At 43.7% G+C, this 23,409-nt stretch overlaps 1 protein-coding gene and 1 long non-coding RNA gene across 3 annotated transcripts in view; one reads left to right on the top strand and one right to left on the bottom strand.

Annotated features, from left to right (window-relative positions):
* The window catches only part of LOC130167855 (uncharacterized), a 33,922-nt gene that overhangs the window by 7,352 nt on the left and 3,161 nt on the right, over positions 1-23,409 (top strand). Inside the window, exon 5 of the long non-coding RNA XR_008827331.1 lies at positions 1,491-1,636. This is a non-coding gene — a long non-coding RNA (uncharacterized LOC130167855). The remainder of the gene's footprint in view (positions 1-1,490; positions 1,637-23,409) is intronic.
* snx19b (sorting nexin 19b) overlaps positions 6,620-23,409 on the bottom strand; it is a 37,750-nt gene continuing 20,960 nt past the window's right edge. Inside the window, exons 12-15 of one of the 2 annotated variants that reach the window (XR_008827330.1) lie at positions 13,755-13,939; positions 13,530-13,617; positions 7,763-8,013; positions 6,620-7,539 (exon numbers count right to left, since the gene is read on the bottom strand). Coding sequence is in view for 1 of the 2 variants with exons in the window: in XM_056374363.1 (XP_056230338.1) it covers positions 7,890-8,013; positions 13,530-13,617; positions 13,755-13,939 (397 nt within the window). In the remaining variant the exon portion in view is untranslated. Of the gene's footprint in view, positions 8,014-13,529; positions 13,618-13,754; positions 13,940-23,409 lie in introns of both variants that reach the window. The other variant, XM_056374363.1, reaches the window with a different exon arrangement.

Genomic DNA, 23,409 nt, shown 5'->3' with positions numbered 1-23,409 from the left:
TGTGTGTCTGTGTGTGAGAGAGCGAGCGAGCAGAGAGAAAGAATTTGCATAAACCCTTTTGGACGGATTGATTGTGAAGAGCAGACCACACTCTGCTGGGTTGTTTTCCTCCGTCTGGCCACAGTGTCCTGAGATGATTTCTGTGATGTTTATTTGTTTCAAGATGTCAGAACCACATTGAGGTTCTCAAAGGAACGACTCCAAACGTCTCGTGGCATTAGAGATGATTTTCTCTTTTACTTTTTCTGAAACGGCTAATCAGACTTCCAGAAATAGTCCTCTCAGGTTTTTGTCCTTTAAAGGGCAGTCGGCTCCAACATGTATGTGCTCAGAGCTGGTCTGCATTTTATTATGTAAGAAAGAAAAGAAAACAAGAGTTCGAGGGAGAGTGAATGGTGGAGTGCGTCTCCAGAAAACAAGCAGAGACTGGGCTGTGACGAGAGGAGGTTGCATAACCTGCGCAGGACAAAGAACATGTGGTTTGCATGTAAACCCGCTGCAGGCTGACGCTGACACTCATGTCAAACAAAACTTTTAATTCATTTACTGTCCAAAAAAACAAAAACAAAACATGGCTGCCGGTCAGGAGGACGTGAGGCTGCTGCAGCCACCCAGCGCTCCGGCTGTTGTCTCTACATGTTGTTGTTTACTGTGGGAATTAGTGCAAATAAAGTTTTTTACTTTAGTTAAACACACAAACAAAGAAATAAATCTGCTTTAGATTAATCTGACTGGGCCTTTAGTCTCTGTTCTGGAGCTTTCATTCACATCACATGATATTCATTAGCAGACGTGAATGTATTTTTGAGGATAATTTGGCATTTCTGTTCATGTCAGGCCTTCACAACAAAATGATGTCCTTCCAAACAAAACAATTAAAACCATGCATCTCCATATTTGGTTAGTTTTACATTTTCAGATGAATTGAAATGATTAAAGGTTCTTTCATTAGTATAAATGAGAAAATCATCTCAGGCCAAAAAGAAGAAAAAAAATGTCTAAAAAGCAGAAAATTCATCTGCAACAATTTTCCTTTTTCCAAAAAGTTCCTTTCAGAATCATAAATCATCATCACTCTTTGGTTCCAGCTTCTTCAATGGGAGGAATTGCTGCTTTTCTCTGTTTTATATCATTGTAAATGCGAATATTTTGTTTTTTTTTCCTCTGACAGAACGAGACATGATCTTGGGCTGGAGAAAGCTGCGCTGCACATTTTTCTCCGCTTTATGAAATTTTACAGACCAAAGCATGAATCAACGAGCAGTTACAGAACAAGCTGTGTTTCTAACGACATGTTCTCCTGCCTGACGTCTCTTTCTGTCCGGCTCTAACGCACTAAAGCACCTAGAACGTTCAGGGATCCAGGTCAAACATATTTGGGGTCATGCTTTAAAATAGCAGCTTGATATGAAAGTTTCCTGTGGTGTTTCTGACCTCTAGTATCATGGAGCCGTTTTTTTTAACGAGTGGGTTTCACTTGTGTGTTGCAGGTGTCCAGAGATGCAAGTGCATGTGGTTGATGCGACACATTGATCCAAGACTGATCAACACAATGTGCCAACAAAAGGCAGAGAAGAAGAAGATGACTTTGGAACATGGATGTAAACAAGGACACGGGAAGAAGACACCTTTAAAGGTCCCTTATTTCTCTTTGAAGTGTTGATCCATCACAAGATATAAAAACCATCTCAGTGTAGTTTCACATCTCCTCTCTCAGGCTTCTCTCTGGAGCTCTAGTAACAACAGATCGGTGAGCCAATCAGAAGAGAGGAGGCTCTGAGCCTCTCTTCTGATTGCCTGAAAATATATATTAAAAATATTTTAAAAATATAGCAGATTTCATGTAAAAATATTCAGAGAAACCAAATCCTGCAAGGTCTGGATGGTGGGTCCAGGTGGGCGGGGCTTGGTGACTGCTTTGTTGTGACATCACAAAGTTCCAGAAGTCCTGACGGCTGGTTTTAAGGCTCAGTTTCTGAATACAGGCTGTGTGCATTTCTCTGTGGACTGAGGCTTTGATGCTTTCACAGTATTAATATAGAAGCTAGACCTGATCTATAATCACACTACACATGGACACAGACCTTTAGACTTTATGGGACCCTTAAATAGTTGTTGGTATTGCAGTTGACATCGACTGAGGCTGGATTACCAACTTTGCAAAGTAGGTAACTGTAGCAGGGCCCCAAACCTCCAGGGGCCTTTGTGAAATTTATTTGGGAATTTGCACCCTGGGGCCCCCGACAAGTTATTTATACAAGGAGATGTCATATGTTTTTAACCTGAAGAGACTGCGCACACAGATGAGAGACCACGAGTCCTTTCTAGCTTTAAAACTGGCCTCGTCAAAGTAAAAGCATTTGCTGTTTATGGCTAATGTGACTGTAATGACAACAACTCATCATCTGGTCTCAGAGATTCTCAGCTGTTTACTAGCTGTTCTGGAGCTTTCAACGATGTCACATGATCATCAACAAAAAAAACAGATTTTTTTTCGGAGCTTTTTTAAAGACTTCTCCATGTTGGTTTAAAAATTGAACATTTAACTTGCACGTACATGCAAGTCTTTCATTACTCTTCTTTAGATGGTGTGTTAAAGTAATAAAGATGCTGGGCTGAGCTGTCACCATAGCAACCTGTGACTTCTTCAGACTATGCCAGCAGCAGCGGTAGGTAAAAGCTCTCCACCTCCCTGGGTGCAGTTGTTACAGTGACACTGAGGGTGTGTCTGGTCATGTGGCTGGAGGTCGGTCGCCCCGGCCCCCGAAACACAAAGCGTGCTCAGCGGGAGGCGGGAGGCGGGGGGGCCTCCTGCCTGAGCCACTGTCAGTTTGGACGATGTGAAGTCAACGCCTCCTCCTCCTCCATCACTGTAGACGATGTCTTCAGGCATGTGAAGGAGGAGACGGTCCTGATGTCACTGGGAATCTCTTTTATTTTCATTTCTCACTGCATTTATTCATCTAATTAAACAATATTGTTTTGTTTTGGAGAGGGGGGGGGGGGGGGGGGGGGGCACAGTATTTATGCACTTATGGATCCCAGAGCTCCCCTGCTACTGAATGGTGACCTGCCAAAGCAGCGATTTCAGTCCAATGTCGTGTTTCAGTCAGTCAGAGAATTACCACACAGGGAGAAATCCAGGATTTCAAGTGTTTAAAACGACCTGCATCAGGTCTCATTAATCCTCTGTGTGACGCCGCCGTTCACAGGCCACTGGTCAGTCAGGACAACTGTCCAGGAACTGATGCTGTTACTGGCACTTTTTCTCTCTTTTTGGCTCCTCTACTCTCTTAACTCACTAATACGCACTAATATATAACTTCTCATGGGATAAAATAAATTCCGATGTCCCATTAAGGTTGTTTCTATTTCTGTCTGTGACGTTTCACAGCTCAGAGCTGAACCACCAGTTTTATTTGAGGAAGTCTGAAAGTGGAGAACAAGAGCGAGTTCAGTCTGGAGCTAAAAACTATTTGATTAGTAAACGAATAGAAAATGAATCTACGGTGTGACAGTAGTAATAATAATAATAATAATCAAGCAGTTAATTTAAGTCATTTATTAATGAAATTGCAAATATTTTCTTCTCGTGTTGTATTCTTTTAAATATGGATTTTATTATTTGGATTGTTGGTCAGAGTTTTTGCTATTGCTACATAGCTAACGTTAGCATTAGCAGCTGTTTACTTACCCAGGCTAGTTCTGCATCAAACTTCATTCCTTTACTCACCAACATCTGTCTCCAGAGGTGGAAAGCAACACCCATGTTAAGTCTTGTCTCTATCACATCTTTTCCTCCACTGAAGTTAGCATGCTAACCAGCTAGCGACTCAATGTAGCCTCCAATCTGTCCTGAAGACGTAGCGCTGCTCAGAGGACGTATTATAACCTCTAATATTAAAAAAGACAACAACGGCTGAATCTCTTGTCAAGCAACAATCAGCACCACCTGCTCCCGGCGAGAAACCACGTTCAGCAGCAGAAAAAACGTACAAACAGCCTCTATAAACTTTCCATCATGTGATACGGTCGAAAGCTCCAGAACATCCAATTAAGAGGACTTTGAGTGGAAACGGTTTTGACAGCTGCTGTCTCCAAGGTCTCAAAATAATGGAAAGATTCAACTGACGGCTGAGCAAACTCCATCTACTGAAGAGGACTGTGTGATACGATCAAAAGCTCCAGAAAAAAGCAAATACATTACATAGAGTGGAGAGTTCTGACAACCTGTGGCTTTAGATCCCGGTCACCTCTGATGTTTGTTGATTGGTCGTGACAGACTGAACATCAAATAACGTTTTCTGAATCAAATTTAAATTAATTGAAGTAATAAACAACTGAGCCGAGGACTGAGGCTCCGGAGGTCAGGGACTTCAGGAGAGTCAGGAGTCAGACGAGGACTGAAATATCATATTTAACTGAAAGAAATCCAATTTATTCAATGTTCATTTTCAACAAAAACACTATCAAGATCACAGTTATTCACCCGTATCCCTCAGCGCTCGACTAATCCATAGTGTCGCTTACAGTTTTATCTGCAAATCCGATTTATGAGGATTTCTCAGCAATGCAAAGTTGCCCTCCAGTAGCCCCCCTCCCCCTCCCCCCCTCCCAAAATCCCTCCTTTGTTGTCAGAGAAGTGGAGCTGAACAGAAACTGTTCCAAGAAATGGGTCTGATCTTTATTATGGGGTATTTAAAGGTTTTCATCCGCACACTTTTTGTTGTTGTTGGACGCGAATCACGAGTCTGCAGGCTACAGCAAATTAGCAGAGAGCTGACAGAGCGTGGCAAATGTAAGATGTCTATACAGAGTGGTGAAAAAATGATAATATGGAACGCAACAGTGACCTTGACAGAGGCGGAGGACGATTCTGGTGAGGCTCCAGACAGTTAGAGAAAGGCCTGGGATAAATTTAAAGTGAAATCTCATAAAAAATAACCGAGCAGCTCACCAGCCTCTTGTAAAATGCACGAACCACCTCGGGCCAAGAAAATAACGAGTGTGAACAACAGTTGAAGATTTAATAAATCATGTTTGGTAACTTTATTGGGTTTTTTTTTGTTTTTTTTGCAAATATGCTCAGGAACAACCAGCAAATGATTAAAAGACTGAGAGACAATAGAGAAGCAGATTCACAGCATGAACAACACGAGCACATGTTCACAGAGACGAGGATCTGATAGAGAACAACACAACAGGATTATATTCAACAGTGCAGCTGTACAGTGTCGTACACACATATATAAATATACACAGTGTCTGTAACATGTTGCTGTTCTACTTCACATTTGGTCGAAATATATTCCATGAAAATTGGATCATTTATCATTAAATGTTAATTAAAGCAGATAATTACAGCAGCGTAATGCTAGCAGAGGACAAATTCATTTAGTTTGCTCAGTTTTTGCTGTAACGAGTAAAATTAGTTGTTTTAACGTGAACATTTTAATGTTTTAACAATTTATTATTCATGTTATTTTGACATAATATTGTGGTTATTACATATCAAGTATTTTTTTAAACAAGAAACATCTCATTAAACGGATATATCTCTGTCTTATATCATGTTATTTAGAAGCCCTGAGATGCAAAACATAGTCAGGATTCATGATTTTTCTTTTTCATTTTTTGTTTTTGATTCAGGAAGCGTTTTGTGTTTTTTGTAAAACTCATTTTGGCTGTGAGGAAAACAAATGTCAGGATTTTTATAAGTATTTGTTTTTGTAATACTCATTTCTGCCACTAGAGGCTGAAGTACCACTACCTGTGGGTTTTATATGTTAAGTTAAAATCTCAAAGGTTCCCATTTCTAACGGCGAGTGTATTGATTACGTTGTCGATTGTGTTGAATGAGAGATCGCATCAGGTTGCAGAAGCTCACTCACCATCCATCCCTGTCTGGCTGTTCCACTTCCTACATATATTTTTTAAAAAGGTTAGAAAAATATGTCATTGTACCACGAGAAGGTTCTTGTTAAAGCAAGAAAATGTTCTTGTTATAATTATATACTGAGCAAACACGTCTTTGTCTCGGCGGCAGCAGTTTATAAGCGGGTGAATATGTGCGGTGTCGGCATGACAACAGAGATGGAATTCCTTCATTAGAATAAACGAGAAAAAAAATAACAACATAAGAACTGTAACAGCTGCGACACTCGGCACAATCTGACACAATGAACACATTAACGGTTGTAACGACAGAGCTGAGACCGGCTGCTCATCGCCGTCAGTGGTTACACCACAGCTGCACCAAACCTCATCCAGTCGCCTCGACAGGCAGAATCCAGAGTAAATCATTATTTTGTACTTCATGCAAATAAATCAATAAATAGGTCAATAAATAGACTGAATTACAAGTTAAGACACTGGAAAGAAAAAAGGGAATTTAAGACAAAGATGAGACCACTGGACCAGGCTGTAAGTGCAAAACACTGGAATGATATTAACATTAAAAGTTAACTTTTTTTTCTGTTTACAATATCGAACATAACATTTCTCAAACTTGGCATCAAAACATGATTTAACTGAATATACATCTGTATTTTAGATGAGAAAATACCATCTTTATCTCAATATAACCTTCTACTTGACTCTGTACTCCGAAAGAAGTATCACAATCAACACAATAACTCCTTCAATCTGTTGTGTTACCTCCGTGAAATAAGGCAAGAAGAGACTAAGGCAAATTTCAAAAGCACAAAAACCTTGGACGACACGTTTGAAGTGACTGTGGGCCGTGTGGTGGAGACACTAAGACTCTCTTCAGATGGTTTCTGGTGACTGAAGGACGAGTCGGCTGCATGATCACATGGTCCTCAGAGGGATAAAGCACTGAATTAATAAACCGGCTCTAAGCAGTGTTAAAGACATGATGAGTTTTTGTGGATTATATATGAATTTTTTTTATCATTGAATCAACTGTTCGAACGTGGTTTCAGGTGTTGCAGATTTAGTTCGTCTGTGTAGCAAGTTATTATGACCCATAGTTTTGTTGCTAGGCGACAGGAGCGAAGGGAAAAAGTGCGGTGACGTAGTAATGAAGAGAGAAGAAGTCCACGTCAGCAGGAGGTTGTGGTGGATGGACGGTGTTCGATTCCCACGTGAAAGTCAGACACCAGGCTAACAGACCGCACACACACACTGTTCCCACCAACCGAACACACCAGACAACACACGGGGTCGGTAACGATGACGGTGACGTCACAGACAGACTCCCTCAGGACGGCTCAGACTGAGGAAGTGTCAGAATCACATGTGGCTCTACACAGATCCAGCAGGATCCTGAAGAACGGGTTAACAGAGGAGAGGAACAGTGACGCTTAATCCCCGTAGATCGTTTTCTGATTTAAGGTTGGCGGGAAAAAGCAAATCCTGCTCCTCCAGATCAGAGCGACAGGTGTGAGGACTGTGGGAGGGGCCCGAGCGCCGAGTGTGAAAACCATCTGAAGTGAGTTTAGTCAAAGCCGGGGAGTTTAGCCGGGCAGGAAGAGGCTGGATGTGGACAGCGGATGAAGCTTTGCCACATGTTTAGATCTGCATGAGATCAAACACAAACCAGGTGCTCTCATGTAATTAAAGCTGCTTCAAATGTAGTGTGTTTAAGTGTGTGTGTAAACAGGACGCCGCGTTCAAGAGCCTCGTATGTCAACACATCAACACGTAATCAGACACAGGACTGACCTCAGGGGTTTAACGAGGGGGCGGGGGGGGGGGGGGGGGGGGGGGGGTCAGTGTCTCCGGAAAAACCATCACTTACACTCTGATGGCGGGACGTTAGAGGAGCGGGAGCGGCCTCCACGTCACGCTGCCTTTCAGCACATTATGACAGGTGAATGGCGAGTGAGGACGGTGAAACGTTTAAAGCGGGATGTACGGGCGTCTCCTCAGGCCAGCAGCTTCTCGGGGTTTTTAGAGAGGGTCTGCAGCAGGCTCCTCTGGAAGTCGTCCTCAGGTGACTCAGGGACCAGGAACTCCAGCAGAAGGTCAAAGATACAGTAGACCAGGTGTCTGAGAAAACAGGACCACAACAGGTTTAGTATTGAGCTGATGTGTCATGTTTTTTAAAGCAGGAAGTGTCAGACTAAAGCTGACCAGAAAGATTTAACAGATTGATCAGAAATAAATAAATAAATCAGGAGCCAGTTGCATTATGGAGATTTAAGAGTTACTAAATTAATAACTTCTTACATAGAGATGAATTGATACAAAATACTTACACCCAGTAACGAACAGGTGTTTCGTAACTAACTGACAAAAAAACAAACTGTTAGTTTCCTCATGATGTGACGCGATTAGACTGAAAAATAAAATACACTCAGTATATTTGACCTGCAGGGTGGAGACAGGGTGGAGACAGGGTGTAAACAGGGTGGAGACAGGGTGGAGACAGGGTGGAGACAGGGTGTAGACAGAGTGGAGACAGGGTGGAGACAGGGTGGAGACAGGGTGTAGACAGAGTGGAGACAGGGTGTAGACAGGGTGGAGACAGGGTGGAGACAGGGTGGAGACAGGGTGGAGACAGGGTGTAGACAGAGTGGAGACAGGGTGGAGACAGGGTGGAGACAGAGTGGAGACAGAGTGGAGACAGGGTGGAGACAGGGTGTAGACAGGGTGGAGACAGGGTGTAGACAGGGTGTAAACAGGGTGTAAACAGGGTGGAGACAGGGTGGAGACAGGGTGTAAACAGGGTAGAGACAGGGTGGAGACAGGGTGGAGACAGGGTGTAAACAGGGTGTAGACAGGGTGTAAACAGGGTGGAGACAGGTTGTAGACAGGGTGGAGACAGGGTGGAGACAGGGTGTAAACAGGGTGTAAACAGGGTGGAGACAGGGTGGAGACAGGGTGTAAACAGGGTAGAGACAGGGTGGAGACAGGGTGGAGACAGGGTGTAAACAGGGTGTAGACAGGGTGTAAACAGGGTGGAGACAGGTTGTAGACAGGGTGGAGACAGGGTGGAGACAGGGTGTAAACAGGGTGGAGACAGGGTGTAAACAGGGTGTAGACAGGGTAGAGACAGGGTAGAGACAGGGTAGAGACAGGGTGGAGACAGGGTGTAAACAGGGTGGAGACAGGGTGGAGACAGGGTGTAAACAGGGTGGAGACAGGGTGGAGACAGGGTGGAGACAGGGTGGAGACAGGGTGGAGACAGGGTGTAAACAGGGTGGAGACAGGGCAGAGACAGGGTGTAAACAGGGTGGAGACAGGGTGTAAACAGGGTGGAGACAGGGTGTAAACAGGGTGGAGACAGGTTGTAGACAGGGTGGAGACAGGGTGGAGACAGGGTGTAAACAGGGTAGAGACAGGGTGGAGACAGGGTGTAAACAGGGTGTAGACAGGGTAGAGACAGGGTAGAGACAGGGTAGAGACAGGGTGGAGACAGGGTGGAGACAGGGTGTAAACAGGGTGGAGACAGGGTGGAGACAGGGTGTAAACAGGGTGGAGACAGGGTGGAGACAGGGTGGAGACAGGGTGTAAACAGGGTGGAGACAGGGTGGAGACAGGGTGGAGACAGGGTGGAGACAGGGTGGAGACAGGGTGGACAGGGTGGAGACAGGGTGTAAACAGGGTGGAGACAGGGTGTAAACAGGGTGGAGACAGGGTGGAGACAGGGTGGAGACAGGGTGTAAACAGGGTGGAGACAGGGTGTAAACAGGGTGGAGACAGGGTGGAGACAGGGTGGAGACAGGGTGTAAACAGGGTGTAAACAGGGTGGAGACAGGGTGTAAACAGGGTGGAGACAGGGTGGAGACAGGGTGTAAACAGGGTGGAGACAGGGTGGAGACAGGGTGTAAACAGGGTGGAGACAGGGTGGAGACAGGGTGTAAACAGGGTGGAGACAGGGTGGAGACAGGGTGGAGACAGGGTGGAGACAGGGTGGAGACAGGGTGTAAACAGGGTGGAGACAGGGTGGAGACAGGGTGGAGACAGGGTGTAAACAGGGTGGAGACAGGGTGTAAACAGGGTGGAGACAGGGTGGAGACAGGGTGGAGACAGGGTGGAGACAGGGTGTAAACAGGGTGGAGACAGGGTGTAAACAGGGTGGAGACAGGGTGTAAACAGGGTGGAGACAGGGTGGAGACAGGGTGGAGACAGGGTGGACAGGGTGTAGCTGCTGAAGCCAAAGACAAACTGAAGGCAAAACGTCTGCCAACTGCACTAAAAGCTAAATGATCATTTGACCTGGTATCTTGATAAAAAGCTGTTTGATGATGATTCCAACTGGAGAGATACACAACATAAATAATGTTAGCTAGGTTAGCTTCATGTGAACTACTACTATTTGTGAGAAACTAATTTCTCCATGTATGCATAAAGCAATGACTGCTTTAAAAAGAAAGCAGATACACTGCCTGGCCAAAAAAAAAGTCGCCACCAAAAAAAAAAGTTCACACACTCTAATATTTCGTTGGACCGCCTTTAGCTTTGATTACAGCACGCATTCGCTGTGGCATTGTTTCGATAAGCTTCTGCAATGTCACAAGATTTATTTCCATCCAGTGTTGCATTCATTTTTCACCAAGATCTTGCATTGATGATGGTAGAGTCTGACCGCTGCGCAAAGCCTTCTCCAGCACATCCCAAAGATTCTCAATGGGGTTAAAGTCTGGACTCTGTGGTGGCCAATCCATGTGTGAAAATGATGTCTCATGCTCCCTGAACCACTCTTTCACAATTTGAGCCCGATGAATCCTGGCATTGTCATCTTGGAATATGCCCGTGCCATCAGGGAAGAAAAAATCCATTGATGGAATAACCTGGTCATTCAGTATATTCAGGTAGTCAGCTGACCTCATTCTTTGAGCACATACTGTTGCTGAACCTAGACCTGACCAACTGCAGCAACCCCAGATCATAGCACTGCCCCCACAGGCTTGTACAGTAGGCACTAGGCATGATGGGTGCATCACTTCACCTGCCTCTCTTCTTACCCTGATGCGCCCATCACTCTGGAACAGGGTAAATCTGGACTCATCTGACCACATGACCTTCTTCCATTGCTCCAGAGTCCAATCTTTATGCTCCCTAGCAAATTGAAGCCTTTTTTCCGGTTAGCCTCACTGATTAATGGTTTTCTTAAGGCTGCACAGCTGTTCAGTCCCAATCCCTTGAGTTCCCTTCGCATTGTGCGTGTGGAAATGCTCTTACTGTCACTATTAAACATAGCCCTGAGTTCTACTGTTGTTTTTCTTCGATTTGATTTCACCAAACGTTTAAGTGATCGCCGATCACGATCATTCAGGATTTTTTTCTGGCCACATTTATTCCTCGTAGACGATGGGTCCCCACTATCCTTCCAGTTTTTAATAATGCGTTGGACAGTTCTTAATCCAATTTTAGTGGTTTCTGCAATCTCCTTAGATGTTTTCTCTGCTTGATGCATGCCAATGATTTGACCCTTCTCAAACAGACTAACATCTTTTCCACGACCACGGGATTTGTCTTTCGACATGGTTGTTTAAGCAATGAGAGGCAACTCATTGCACCAGTTGGGGATAAATAACTTGTTGCCAGCTGAAAGATAATCGCCCATGCAGTAATTATCCAATAGGAGGCTCGTACCTATTTGCTTAGTTAAATCCAGGTGGCGACTTTTTTTTTGGCCAGGCAGTGTATTTAGGTTTAATATATTATTTAATATATCATTAAAACCCCCTAAAGTTTTTGGTGAGTTCGAGTTAAAGCTTGTGATGCTGCCATGACTTCCTGTCTCTGAGCAGCTGAAGTTTTTACCACCCGAGGTGTTTTTTGATTTTTTAATAATTCAATACAAAAGAGTAAAGTGGAGCATTTAAAAACATATGTAAAGTGCTTTTTCCAAATCACCTGAATGAGGCGACGTGAGATCAGCTCCACTCAGACTGTCGGACATTAAAGGAGACGGACGAGCTGAAAAAGACTCATGGCTCCATTTTTTTTGAAAATGGTGGAAAAACAGCTGCACTCTGATGAACGAAGTGTCAGAGAAATGTACCAGTGAAATGATCAACAATAAACAAACGAGGAAGCGGAGCAGGACTGTTGCAGACAGGGTGACGAGCTGAGAATCCAAACTAAGGTTCAGACTCTTGACAAACAGACCCAGAGTGAAAACTGGGCCTCAGTAAACCTCGGTGCATCATTTAGTCCCTGCAACTAAACAAAAAGAACCACAGGTGACATCATGTAGAAAAAGGCACATCCTGTCCCTGTCTACATGCATTTACAGCTAAAACACAGGAGGCTCTCGCACAGAACTGTTGACGACTTGACATTTCCCAGGACGTGATTATCAGATGGAGTGAGTTTAAGTCCAGTGAGACTTTAGTGAAGCCGTCTGTCTGAACAAATTGAGTAATCATCAGATTTCAACCATGAAATCAGTTTTTTACTTACTGATTAACAAACGCGGGTTTGGTTAGAATCAGTCGGCTCCACGTTAAGTGGAAGTGACTGATTCTAACTACGGTTTGTTTCCTACATCTGTAAACATTTCAGCTGTTGTTTAGCGGAGGAATCTGTCCACACATTGGGATTCCAGGTGAGTGTGAGTGAGCTCATGCGGCGCCTGACCACATGATTAGACACACCTGGTTGTTAACGCAAGTCAACAAACAATGTGGGAACATCTGAGTACACAAAGCACGCGGGGCAGATAGGACAGGTTTGACATCAGACGTGACCTGTGAGGTACGTGAAGGGAGCTGTGTCGTTGTTACTAGAGGTGTGATTTCCAACAGGATCTTATTTCTCAAACGGGAGATGTCACCGTGTCTGTCAGGTAACACAGAGTCAGAGAGTGTTATCATGTCGCACTGGTGCCCTAAAGGTCCCAAATAGTACGTCGACATTTTACCGATAGCTTCAGTATAAACACATTTGTGGCTTGACAAATACATTAATTACAAGATTTCCTCATTACATTACGATAAAAAATAATCTGGTTGCAATTACGTTTCCGTAAAAACATGTTTACTGTTGGAAATTAGACTAAAGGTCTCTGTCCATGTGTAGTGTGATTATAGATCAGCTATAGCTTCTATATTAATACTGTGAAAGTATCAAAGCCTCAGTCCACAGAGAAATGCACACAGCCTGTATTCAGAAACTGAGCCTTAAAACCAGCCGTCAGGACTTCTGGAACTTTGTGATGTCACAACAAAGCAGTCACCAAGCCCCGCCCACCTGGACCCACCATCCAAACCTTGCAGGATTTGGTTTCTCTGAGTGTTTTTACCTGAAATCTGCTATATTTTTATTGGATCACTCAGAAAACAGTCAGCCAATCAGAAGAGAGGCTCAGAGCCTCCTCTCTTCTGATTGGCTCACCGACCTGTTGTTACTAGAGCTACAGAGAGAAGCCTGAGAGAGGAGATGTAAAACTACACTGAGATGGTTTTTGGTTCTTAAAACCACAAAAATATCTTCTTATGGATCAAACACTTCAAAATAAAAGACTTTAAATGTTGCCTATACCATGAATTGCTAATGACTGTGATAAAGTGTCCGGTACAGTGAGTGTATGGCGTAGCACACAGTGTATTCACCTGTTAATGTAGGGGTCTTGTAGAGAGTCCAGTGCAGTCTGCCAGCTGAGCTCGTACTTGTCTGATCCCAACATATCTGAGACCACATCTGGAAAAACACAAACATATGGAGAATTATACACCACCTGTGTACATACACCTCAATCTCAATATATCTGTGACGAGCTGAAATGGTCTTGTGATACTGGCGGTGCAGACGTATCAGGTCAGGTGGTGCACATGTACCTGGCAGGAGTCTCATCAGACAGTGTAAGGCTTGTTGCCGGGTGCTGTCCTTCTGCTGCTGACTGCGCTCAAGTTGAGGCGACGAAGGCAGAGCTCCGCCCGGCCACACCGCCTCCTGGATGACCTGCAGGTACACCACCCAGTACCTTTTGCACATCAGGTTGGCTACGCTCACGTCCAGCCACCTGAAGTTTACAAACACACGACGACTTAGTTGTTTTCGAGTCAGTTTGAAACATGTTGTGTTTTTGTGACCTCGGCAACAGTTGTTTAACCTCCCGACTCTAAGGTCTCACAATCGGTAAGTTGTGGTAAGTAAGTTCAGTGAGCTGTGACCTTTTCCTCACGCCTGACCTGACGAGTACCGACTGATCTTGTCCTCAGACCTCAATCCTTTTAAAACGTCGCCCACGGAACTCGTCGCGTTCCCACACGGATTTGAAACTCAAGCTTCAGCGGAGGAGTCCGGCCTGGCACAGCGATCTCACACTGAGCCCGCCTCCCTGAAGCGCTCCACATGACTGGTGGATTTAAGGTCTTGTGATGCGTAAATTCAATAGACTACGTGTAGCTGGGAGACTTTGACCCTTTGGTTGTGACCTGACCTTTTTCCCACCAAGATTTACCCTCTGGGGGGGGGGGGGGGGGGGGGGGGGGGGGGGGGCACACAACCAGATGGGTGAGGAGGTTATTTAAGGCACAAAGTAAAAAGCTAAAAAACAACATAAATGCAGCTCAAGCATTCGATTCATTGCACGGGTCAAACCTAAGAAGATGCAGGACATAGTTGCGAGCCTGCAGTCGTCTACATGACGAGGGAGTAAAATCACGGCGTTCAGGACCGTTTAAGGCCTCGGGATCATTTCAGATCCTGTAAGAGTTTTCCAGGACTTGCAGACACCCTAAAATGTTTAACACTGTGCAGATGCTGTTACGCAATATTGTTTAAAACCTCAGAGCTGTGTTAAAGAGAACCAGGGACCTCCCTCAGGCCTCAATGTTCTGCTTCATGTTCGCTCACTTCATGTGGGCCCTAATGAAGTTATTTCATTAGCTCGCTCTGGCCGGTTACCGCTCTGCTCAGAAACGGGAGGACGACTGGTGCCAGCCACCATTTTTTGGTTTCCACTATTTTGCATATTTTCACCCTGTGGTATTTTATAATAGTGCGCCAGAAGCCAAAGCCTTAATACTGACGGTGTTTTTGATTCTTTGAGTTGTACGACTGCAAACCAGGTTTCTGGTTTTGGCTGACAGGAAGTGGAACCTGACGAGGTCTTCGGCTGTTGTCGTCCATCCACCTCAAGGTTGGACGTGTTGTTCACTCTGAAGCTTTTCTGCTCACCACGGTTGTAAAATAGTGGTTATCTGAGTGACCGCAGCCTTTCTGTCAGCTCCAACCGGTCGTGACCAGTCTTCTCTGACCACTGGATGTTTTCTGCTTTTGGCTCCAGACCGAGGAAAAACTCTTAGAGACTGTTGTGTGTGAAAATCCCAGGAGATGAGCAGCTCAACAGACGTAGCAACAGAGACTATGGGTGAATAAATATAGATATTTAAATGCATTCAGAAGTGAATGTCAGGCGTTCATGCTGGTAAGGAGAAAGACAGGGTGAAGTCGGCTCTTAACTGCAACGTCTTCGTACAAATCTAAACTTTAGTCCAGATGAGTTTTGATATTGTTTATTAAACAACCACAGGGAAAATATCGGAGCCCCATTCACCCCTCGTTGTCTTAATCCCGCCCAACAAGTAAGATGAGCTTTATTTATACTGCACATTTCATTCCAGGTGGAAACTTTGTGGATAGTGTAAAGTTAAAACATGAGACACATAGTGTGTATGGATTAAAAACCATTAAGAAAATAAAATAATTAAGGCCGATAACAATCGATCAGTAATAAAGATATGTTAATTAAAAATATTAAAAAGTAGGAATGACACAACATTGTGATAATTGAGGTTTAGTTACTATTATCACAATATTTCTAAAAAGTATGACTTACATTCATTTACAAGTCGGTGGTTGGGAGTTGTGGTTAAACTCTACCATGGCCTGTGAGGTCCATATTACTCCAACAGTTACCACATAATTTATGCCAAGCAAGTAAAGAAATCTGTCTTCAGCTGTAATAAATACAGATAATTAACACCACATAAATAACAGCAGGACTCTCAGCTGGTGCTTGACAAATAAGGACAATCATTTTCTATGTGGTTATATGTGGAGACAATTAACAACTGGAGACCTTTAACAGATGGGGGCAAATAAAAATAGTGTCGCAGTGTTTTGCCAGACACAGATTGAGCTGGTGTCTGAATCCAGCTTCACACTTCAGTTTAAATTAACATGCTGACACTGTCTGGTCTGGGATCTGATTCAATTGAAGGCACCCAGCAGATGGACCGTTCGACATGTTCCAGGTTTGTCTCTGTTGAGACAGATATGATAAAAGAAAATGAAATACATGCCAAAGATACCAGACAACGATTGGTAAAGGCCTAGCGGGAATTACTCATTATAATCACGGCTCCGCTGTACAACATGTACGAGTTAAAAGGATGCAGATGTTGCAGGATAATTTCGTTGAGATTGATATCTACAAAACACCAATATCCACCCCTGCGCACCTTTGTAGGAAGTGTTCAAATAGATCTTTGAAGGCTAAAGAAGACGTTGGTGCTCAGTGAGACGCTTGTTGATCTACTGCGAGTGAACTTCCTGTCAGCAGCCTCACGCCACTGTGGCAGGATCATTAGGAAACAGACACCCTTCGTATCATTTATAGAGTTATATAGCATCATTTAGGACACGCCAATGACCTGCACCTCAGTGTTCGAACCTGAGCTTTAACCCAACCAGTTGTCTCAGCCTCAGCTCAGCCTTACCCGAACTAACATGAACCTAACTGAAACCCTTCCCCTGATCACGGAGGGCGGCGCCACAGGAAACGCATGCTATTCAACAGATTTCAACATAAGACCAGTTCCACTTTGGGTCCAGGTCCTGACTGGCTACAAACCAGGATTCACTAAACTCTGACGCCAAAAGATCTCCGATCAAATCTCTTTTAGCTGTAGCTAATTAACATGAATTCATAACAGACAAAATGAAACGTGGCTGTTGTCTGCGCTCGGCCAAAGATTGTTTATCGGTGAAATGAGGCATCACTCTGTAACACCACTCTCTGACCGCGAGTGAACCGTGTGTTGTCGTATCCAACAAGACCTTCGGAGAGGAAACTAAAGAAATGATAACATCAGTTCAATTTCAGATAATCTCCTCTTTAAACTTTTATGTAAATCCCATCAATATTTTAATTCTTACCACATTCATAGCTCTGTATCTGTGCCTCCAGTATTTAGAGCGAGCAGTTTGTAGAATTTCTTTTTGTTATGTTGTATTATTTATATTAACTATATTATTGTATTATTATGTCTCAGGTATATACACACACACACACACACACACACACACACACACACACACACACACACACACATATATATATTAGAGATGCTGCCGCTAAACAGCTATTTGTCACATACCAAAGTTCAATGTACCGTAAAGCAAAGCAGTATGATCCAATGAAAAATATCACATATAGCAGGAAATATCACAATATCATATTCTGCCCCAACAAAAGCTGGTTAGGGATCTAGTTTTCGTGGTTACTTGAAAAGCTAAAGTTGGAAGCTAAACTTAAAAATTTGCACTTAAAGTTTTAATGTAGAACTTTTCCACATTAAAATGTCTAAAAACAACTCGACCTATGTTCGATATGTTGTTGAGTTGTGTTCTTATATTATCTCAAATGTTTCCATTAGTTCTCAAACCAGAGAAACTGTGATTTTAATTACAGTAACGCCCTGTTTTCATTTGCGTTGGTGAAACAACTTTATTCAGTTTATCTCCTGGTTTTAATCCCCTGGTGTGTTTGTTGTGGAGAGGACGACACCTCTGTGGATCATTCAGCTGCTGGTAAAAACCTCCTGAACGTCTGGTTCATGAGTTATCAGAGAAACAATCTAAACAAAGGTGAGCAGCAATCTCATCTCCAAACTTCCCTGACATCTCGTGTAGCATCAGCGAAACACTGACTTTAAATGTTAAACTGTTTTACTCAGTGTTTCTTTAACGGTTGTAATCGCCGGGTCTGTTTGTTGTGGAGAGGAGGAGAGCTGAAGAACTCCTGAACGACTGACGCTGACTGAATCAAACCAGGAGAAGCTGATGGTAACAGGGGTTAATACGCAGTTTTGACACTGGATTTCACAGGTGTAATAAACCTGAGCGTGTTTGCATGTCAAAATAAAAAGTTCCCATCAAGTGGAACCAGTTTCCCCGCAGCACAACTTTTTTACATTCGGCACCAAACACTTGAATTAGCAGCAGACTGGTGCGCACATCACAGCCTGTGACAGATTGACAGAACTCGTTGCCTGTTTCATCTCACAGTAATGAACAGCATCAGTTTTTACTGGACCCAGTGACACCGGTTCACACTTCCCCTCCAAAACCCCTCAAGATCTGAAACATCTGAAACAGGACAAGCTCGAGCTCGGAGACAGGATGTGGAGTCAAAAAGCAGCAAATAAACACATCGCATATTTAATGGCTGCTGTCTGAGCGAGTATATCATCACTCACACTGACAAGTCTGTCTGTTATCTTATATAACCTCCATATATTTTAGCTGCAGGCAGAGTCTCATGAGTACAGTACGCTCCTTCCCATAAAAACATCAGACCTCTTTTCAACACATGGAAACATGAGACAATAAACAGGATGAGCGCGGACAAACCTGCTCTGAAAAAAACGAGTGGAAAGTTAAAACACAGACTGTTCATGAAGCCGTGACTTAAACGTCGAATCTGTGACTGTAACACAGTGCTATTATTATTTCCATCATGTTCTTTTACATTCTTCTTTTTCACTGTTTGAGGCTTGTGTCATATTGTTGCGTCCTCTTCTTTCGCAATGATGTGATGGTGCCCAACTGGAAAATCAGCGCCAGCGACTGTTGATGTCAACAAACAGATTCCTTATATTCACCTAATGGTAGCGAATGGACTGGTGCCTTAATTTGCATTTTCTTTTGCAAATTTTCTCCAAATTCAGTTTAAATTTAAGCTATATTTGGATGGAAACTCAGTTCATGAGAAGCCAGGAGTCAGTCTGTCGCTTCCTGCTGGGTAGTAAACACTAAGGCCTCGTCCACACTAATACGTTTTAGTTTTAAAACTTTAAAACGTTTAAGCCTGGTGATAAAAAACTACTCCAGACTTTTGGAAACGCTGCTGGACCCAGTTTAGTTACAAAACTCCAGGGTTGTGTTTTATTCTGGACGGGCTCAAACTGTGACTTTTGGAATCGATGGCGTAGACGCCCCCCGGTCGCTCCCTGATTGGCTCTCATCAGCCTCGACTACCAGAGGTGAAGGCAACATGAATAACTAATTACAAGTGTTACTGACCTTGCCGTCTTTGCTAGCAGCTGTTGTTCAGTTAAATTCTGCATTTTTTATTCTGCATCAGTAAGACTCACACCACATTACCGCAACCTCCAAGGATCGACTCCCGGCCCAGGACCCCTGTTGCATCTCATACCCCTCTCTCTCTCTCTTCCTACATTTCCTGTCCCGATCAAATAAACGATAAAGATCGAAGCAACAATGCCGTATTCGTGCTAAAGTAAAAAATATTTTAGTATGAAGGCATTTTGAAGTGGGGAAAAAAAGCAATCATTGCTAAGGTTTAGGAAAAAAAATAAAATAAAAGTCAACCCCAGTTAGACCTGGAGGATGTACACATCGCCTGAAGAAGAAAAACTCTCCCTACAGCCCCGTTTGGTTGGGATTCATGTTCCAGACAGTTGGGCGAGATATATTTGCCATGCTCCTCACCATTTCAGAGCAACAGCACTGGCAGCACATTGCCAAATTACAAGCTGTGGTTAGTAATAGACGATATTCTGTGGAAAAAAAAATCACTTGACCCACGTGTGTTCCGACGGCGCTCGAATGTGCCAGAAAAACACTAGATATCTGGCACTGTAAATGATACAGAAATAGAGGGGAAAATATAAGACACACGCGCCCCTAAGAGGATTAAAATCTCTAATCAGCACACACATTATTAAAAATAATCCATTCCACTTTCCAGAATTAAATCCCGTCCAAACGGTTGTGTCACTGCTACAGGATCGCTCCCAAGGCGCCCCCCCCCCCCCCCCCCCCCCCGTTTTAAAGAAGGAAAGTCTGAGAATGAATCCCAACGTGACCGAGCACCACAACAACAACGATTAATTGATTATCCCAAACGTTGTTTTCTTCCTAACTGCCTTCATACATATATATATATATATATCAATCCAACGTCAACAACACAGCTCTAAAAGCTGTAGTACATTCCGTTGTTGCTTTTTACGAGAAGCTGTCGTGGTAAAAGTCGGTGCCAGGCGCTCGCCGAGAGCAGCTGCGCTCAGATCGAGAAGCCGGGATAAAATTAGAGGTCGGTCGGTGCTAATTGTCCAGCGTTCAAAGCCAAACCTGACTCACAGCAGTCACATGGGGAGAGACACATCATCTGTTTACATACAATGATATACTACTTATGGGTATATAAGCAAGATAAATATATTATAAACAGCCAGAATGATGCTGTAATGTGATTCATTGTGAGTCGGTGCTGTTAGCGGCCTAGAACACCTGAGATCTACCTGCCGCTCTGCTCTTACCTGACGCCATCAGTGCTGGTAAAATCAGGCTAAATGAGTAACAAGCGTTCTGATTGGTGGGAGAGCTAACCAGTCATATTACATCCATAAGGTTTTACCAGCACTGAAGGCCCAGAGTGTCACAGAAAGGCTAAAAGGAGAAGCTAAATGACTCAGCTAATCGATTAGCTAACAGGAAAAGCAGCAGGGAAAAGGAAATTGAAGAGGAAATGTATTCCCATTTTTAAATAGTTTTTCAAATTCTATTATTTATTGTGTGTTTTATGCTGTTTTTGTAAATCCATTTTTAAATCTCGGGTATTTATTGATTGATTAATAGTTCATTTATAATTTTGAATGTCTGTTAAAATTTGATATTATGGAAATGTTTTATTATTTTCTATTACTTTTCTAAGTGATTGAAAGAAAAATATGGAAGATTTCAGGTAAAAACACTCAGAGAAACCAAATTCTCTAAGGTTTGGATGGTGGGTCCAGGTGGGCGGGGCTTGGTGACTGCGTTGATGTGATGTCACAAAGTTCCAGAAGTCCTGACGGCTGGTTTTAAGGCTCAGTTTCTGAATACAGGCTGTGTGCATTTCTCTGTGGACTGAGGCTTTGATACTTTCACAGTATTAATATAGAAGCTAGACCTGATCTATAATCACACTACACATGGACACAGACCTTTATACAATGAGGGAACTTTAATATTTCTTTATTTTCCTCTAAAATTTGAAGGACCATTATGGGACGGTAGAAAAATTTAACTACAAACAGACACACAGGACATGATGAGATCACTGATCCTCAACCTTAGTGGGGCAAAAAGGCAAATACATTGATCCTCATCATCATATAAAAGCAGTGCAGTCAGAATACAGCCAGACCTCCAATCACCACAGACGTGAGCGGTGAGGAGGATTATGTTATTTTCACCTCAGGGTGTGATGTGTCTGATCCCAGTGAGGCGTACACCTCAGTGCAGCCCCCTACTTTTTTCTTTTTTTTTTTTTTTAACAGCCATCTGCCGCGCTGTCTGAGGTCAGCTCTGTTTCTCTGGTTTTATTGGGACCCTCGTGGCGTCCCATTCCCCCTCGGCCGGTCAACACACAGACATGTGATGTTATAGACCGCAGAGCTCGACCTCAACGCCGTCCTGTTTCCTTTCATGTCTCATTAATACAAAACACGAGACACACGACAAACACTGAGATAGGTCAGTGCCTGCAAACACCAACACACACACGCACACACACACACACACACACACACACACACACACACACACACACACACACACAGAGCGGAGCGCTTTCAACCAATTAGAGCTGACAAATGCCAAGTAACTCTATATGAGAGATTGTGGTCTGGTGGAGTCTTGGACTGAACGACGTTATTGCTTCCATGAAAACCAGCAGCTCCATTCTGTCAGAGATATTTTTCAAGCAAGAGGAGAAGTGGCCAACCAATGTTCTGCTCTCCGCCTGTTGGCTTTATGTGGCTTAAGACCAACGAAGCAAGTAGCCGCACCGTTACAAACGTGTGGTTCGCGTCAGGAGAGGTATACAAAATAAGTGTATGTCACCAGTCTGGTCTAATTTTCTGGTTTTATTTTGCAGACGTTTATGCCCTCATTACTGGTGCGGATCATGAAGAAAAAAAATAGATCCAGTATATTAGAGCGAGGGACTGATTTAGCAGTGTTGTACACAAGCAGGCGATGACTGTGGCTGACCCAAGACCGCCCGGGTGAAAAAACACGCCGCTCTCACGAAAAGAACACAGGGGCCGAGCCAGCTACTCTCTCTGCTAGTGATTACTCCGGCTCCTCTGCTGAGGCCTGCCAGGAAAGAGACGTTTACAGTGCAGGTGACATACTATAGTCCTAAGAGGAAAATCCCCTCAAGCATTGCACTTGAGTTTCCAAAGGTACACGCAGTGCAGCAGAGGCGTGGAGCGTAGGCAGTGCCAGCCCGGAGAGAGTTAAGAGACACAACGCAGCTCCACATATCACATCTGCCTGTTTCTTTTATTCACATAAACTGAATGGAAACATACATTTTCAGCACTAACTGCAAACCCGCGTTTTCCACTTTTTCAAACTGTTAATGAGCTCATTTGTGGCCATCGCTGCCTCTAAGCCGGAGCCTCAGTGTGTCATACGGCAGTTGATTGACATTTGAGGGTTAACATAGGTTGCTAAAGTGAGCACTTGATTCCCACGAGACATTACTTATGTTTTATTTCGACACCCACCGAGCCCCTGGCAGCTCCTGCACAGTCAGGGTTGTGTTCGTCCTGCAGCACAGTGAGGAGGAGGAGGGGGGAGGAGGGGGGGCTAGCTACCGTTAGCCGTCTGTTTTTCGTGGGTCCAGCCGTGATGAATTAATGGAGAGACTGTAAAAACTCACAGAAAAGAAGAATGTGTAATGAATGTGTGCAAAGAATCACAGGCGAGGCGAAGGAATGACGAACAAAATCAACCGTTTGAATTGAAGCGATGACAGCGTCGATATTGATCAAGGTTTCATTCAAAAGCATCACAAATTAGTTTTTTACCAAATTTTCCAGAAAACTGGTAAAAGAAAATGTGAGTTATTGTGTGTTTCCAGGCCGGTGCCATTAAAACCGCTGCAGAAGAAGAGGCTGCAACCAGACGACATGATTTAAAGAGCGGCAGTCAAACCTCAAACGACGGGAAACCGCAGAGAAAACTCGCTTGTTTCATGTATTAATGCGCCGAACATCATTCTCTTCATCACTATCCGATGTGCGGTGCAAGCTTGAGTGAGATTTGAGCCACATGCTTCATGTACCATCTGATTTATTTTTCTAGGTCTGTTTCCATTGCACATTTTTGCTCTTTGTTTTTAATCGATGCACCAAATTTTCCACCTCGGCCAAACATAGAAACTTTCCTGTCATTTCCACTCAG

Source organism: Seriola aureovittata, chromosome 4 (genome assembly GCF_021018895.1).
Source record: "Seriola aureovittata isolate HTS-2021-v1 ecotype China chromosome 4, ASM2101889v1, whole genome shotgun sequence".
In the NCBI taxonomy this organism is placed as follows: Eukaryota; Metazoa; Chordata; class Actinopteri; order Carangiformes; family Carangidae; genus Seriola; species Seriola aureovittata.
Note: the sequence above shows the minus strand (reverse complement) of the source record. Positions and strands in the feature narration are given on the sequence as shown.